The 3,029-nt window shown below is 37.9% G+C and overlaps 1 protein-coding gene across 1 annotated transcript; it reads right to left on the bottom strand.

Annotated features, from left to right (window-relative positions):
• Positions 1-775: 775 nt before the first annotated feature.
• Positions 776-2,781, bottom strand: LOC142138837 (DNA-binding protein inhibitor ID-3-A-like). Its single transcript, XM_075195843.1, has 3 exons — positions 2,210-2,781; positions 1,964-2,030; positions 776-1,527 (listed from the first exon to the last, which is right to left on the bottom strand). The coding sequence occupies exons 1-2, from the start codon at positions 2,522-2,524 to the stop codon at positions 1,977-1,979; spliced, it is 369 nt and encodes a 122-aa protein (XP_075051944.1). The 5' UTR covers positions 2,525-2,781; the 3' UTR covers positions 776-1,527; positions 1,964-1,976.
• Between the last annotated feature and the right edge of the window lie 248 nt (positions 2,782-3,029).

Here is a 3,029-nt window from a genome sequence, read left to right as displayed (position 1 = left end):
AATGGTGGCTAATTTTTAAATGGATTGTAACCTCTCACGGGGAATGGTGTCTACCTAGGTTCTGTCTCTGTCTATCTATGGCCCATAAATCATATGTATGTACGATATTAACTCTCTAATGGGCACTACCTTCTCTTTCATCAGCAGTACCAACTTAGTGATGCATAATAGGATAACTATTATTGGTATTTAAGTATTTACAGACATTTAACTTATATTGATGCAGTAATGGAATTAAGCACAACCAAAATTAATCAGACAATGCTTTATAATCAGTTAGCATTTACACTTAAACTACACTAATGGCAGCTATATAATGTATGAAGCCCATAAAATCAAACACACACACATACTTTGTTAAAATACTATATATAGCGAAAATAATATATTTTATAATGGTACATTATTTCCCCAAACTTGTACTAAAAAGTATAACAATTATACCTCTATATTATGGGTTGTGACTGCAATTCAGAAGTAGGTAAGCTGTGACTCCCCACCTGTTATCGCACTACAAGTCCCAGCTAACCATCTAGTGATTATGATGTATTAATGAAATGATAGCAATGGAACCAGTCTGTTTCTAGCCCAAACCATGTATCAGGTCTGACAACCCATGTACTGCTCCATGCAATGCTAATGTTGTACAGAAAATGAGGGGCCAATTGAGAATCTGGACAGTGGAACCCAGTACACCAGGACAGGCCTGATGTATTATTTATAAACAAGCACAAACTGAATCATTGCAACTCTTTTCAAAACAACAAAAAACAGCTTTTAAAAATAAGGTTTTGTTTATTATTTACATACACAAAAATAACAACTTTTATAAAAAGTTTTTTTTTCTAACAGAAGAAACTATGCAGTTCCAACACATTATTCTCTACTTTAGAGAGCGGGATATTCTGGGGTCAGCACCACAGATTAAGACTTCTATGTTCTCGCAGAACAGAAGCTTTCCATATGAAGGCATAGAAAGTATAGATTTACAAAAATATATACAGCTCTTAATGCAAGAGTTAACAACATTAATTTTTCAGTAACAGGAATTCAAGTTCCTAATGAAAATAGAATATACATTTGAACTAGGCAATAATGGCTTTTTGGTCCACAGTGTAAGTAGGAATGTAATGTATGTGTGTGTATATATATATATATATATATATATATATATATATATATATATATATATACATACACATAGTGAAATACACAAACGATGGATTGGGGAAAAACAACTTTCAGAAATCAAATTCACAAACATTGCCAACAGTCAATGAAGGCTTGGTTCTAGGTTATATGAAAAAATATAAAAATGTAACAGTATTAGAGTTGTGAGTTGAACCAGTAAAACAAATCAAGATATTATATTTTGGTCTTTAAAGGGAGTTTAAAAAAAATATGAGTCTCTTTTCAATATAAAACTATTGGATTCTTCTTGATTGTTGGATCTCAAAGGGTTAAATTCTTGCAAGTTGAATTCTGTTGCTTCATGGAAAGAAGTTTTTTTTCATGAGTTTCCCACACCTGCAGAAAAAGAAATATGCATGTATAAATGTGAGTCACACCAAGGGAGGAGGTCAGACTGAGTGGCGCCTGAGAGGAAACTAGCACCGCCCCTAGGGCTGATAACATCGCGTCTCTACTAATTGACAGTAACTCTGCTTCCTACTCTCAACTTTCTTAAAGAACCTCATTAATGAGATGCCCGTCTTTACATAATAGATCAAATGCACCACGTTTCCCCGATCGAAGTAACTTTAAAAATTACATACAGTGCATAAAAAAATGTTAATTTCAGAGCAGTAATACCAAAACATAAAATGGCATCATTATCTTGTACAGTCTACTAGGTTCTGGATTTCTATATTACGATGCCTGTCTAGAGTATAATCTAACATATCGGGACTTAGCACCACCAGACATGGGACATGAGGACAGATAGTAGGAATCAGGGACTTACCATGACAGATGGGTCAGTGGCAGATGCTGGCGTCTCCTTTCGTTGACATTTCTGAGAAATCGGATTTCTGCAAAGGGAAAACACGCATTATAAGTATCATATTGTCAGCAAGAGTTTCACATTGCAAACAAGAATCGAACACTTAGTAAGCTATCTGAGGCAGGGTAATCAGGTTATTGATTAGGGGGAGATATGGATTATGGTTAAGTCTGAGACAAGTCAATTAAATTACCAGGGATAACTTACCTGTAAGGAGGAGAGGATGGTGCTGCCAACGCTATGTTGCTGTTCTTCACCCAACACTATCTGAAGGTCGAAGATGTAGTCAATAACATGTTGCAGAATCTCTACTTGGCTGAGCTTGCTCCCTTGGGGTATCCCAGGAACCAGCTCTCGGAGTTTGGAGTAGCAATCATTCATATCGTAGAGAAGGCCCATTGATTCGTCAACACCTGATCCCTTATGGCTACTACTCCTGGCGATGCTCAGACTCTGCTCCGACAAGCAGCAGACGGCCTGGTAGCAGCTGGCCATTGATCTCACAGGGCTGATGGCTTTCATGGTTGAAGAGAATTCTTCGGGACGAAGATCAGTAAATCTGACGGGTGTGTGGTAGGTGGCTGACAGGACCGTCTTGTATGGTCAGAGGCTTCGTCCTGGTCCGGGATAGCAGAGACAAATTGCTAGTTAACCCGTTGATGAGCGGAGCCTTTGGACCTCCTAAGAAGGATTCTCCTGCGTTTTTTTTTTTTAGAAGAGATAGTTTTCCAAGTCTAAAAGCTCTTGTTGCTGGATGTGTGTATTTGTCGGAAACACAGACTGACATTCTTATATATAGGCACACTCCCCTCCTCCCTCCCTCATGCAAATCAGCCCCCCTTCTCTCCACCCCACTGCTTCATAATATTGAGATAACAGCTGGTTGAACACTTTAAAACAGCTTATCTTGATTCCTGGGGATTGGAGCCAGTGACATTAATGTCACAGAGAGAGGGATAGTAGTGGAGGAATGAGGGGACTGATCTTTTCCACGGGACTATATTTACAATATTTAAATACCACAACA

This window comes from Mixophyes fleayi, chromosome 2, assembly GCF_038048845.1.
Source record: "Mixophyes fleayi isolate aMixFle1 chromosome 2, aMixFle1.hap1, whole genome shotgun sequence".
NCBI lineage: Eukaryota > Metazoa > Chordata > Amphibia > Anura > Limnodynastidae > Mixophyes > Mixophyes fleayi.
The sequence above is the reverse complement of the archived record's forward strand: the minus strand, read 5'-3'. Positions and strand labels throughout refer to the sequence as shown.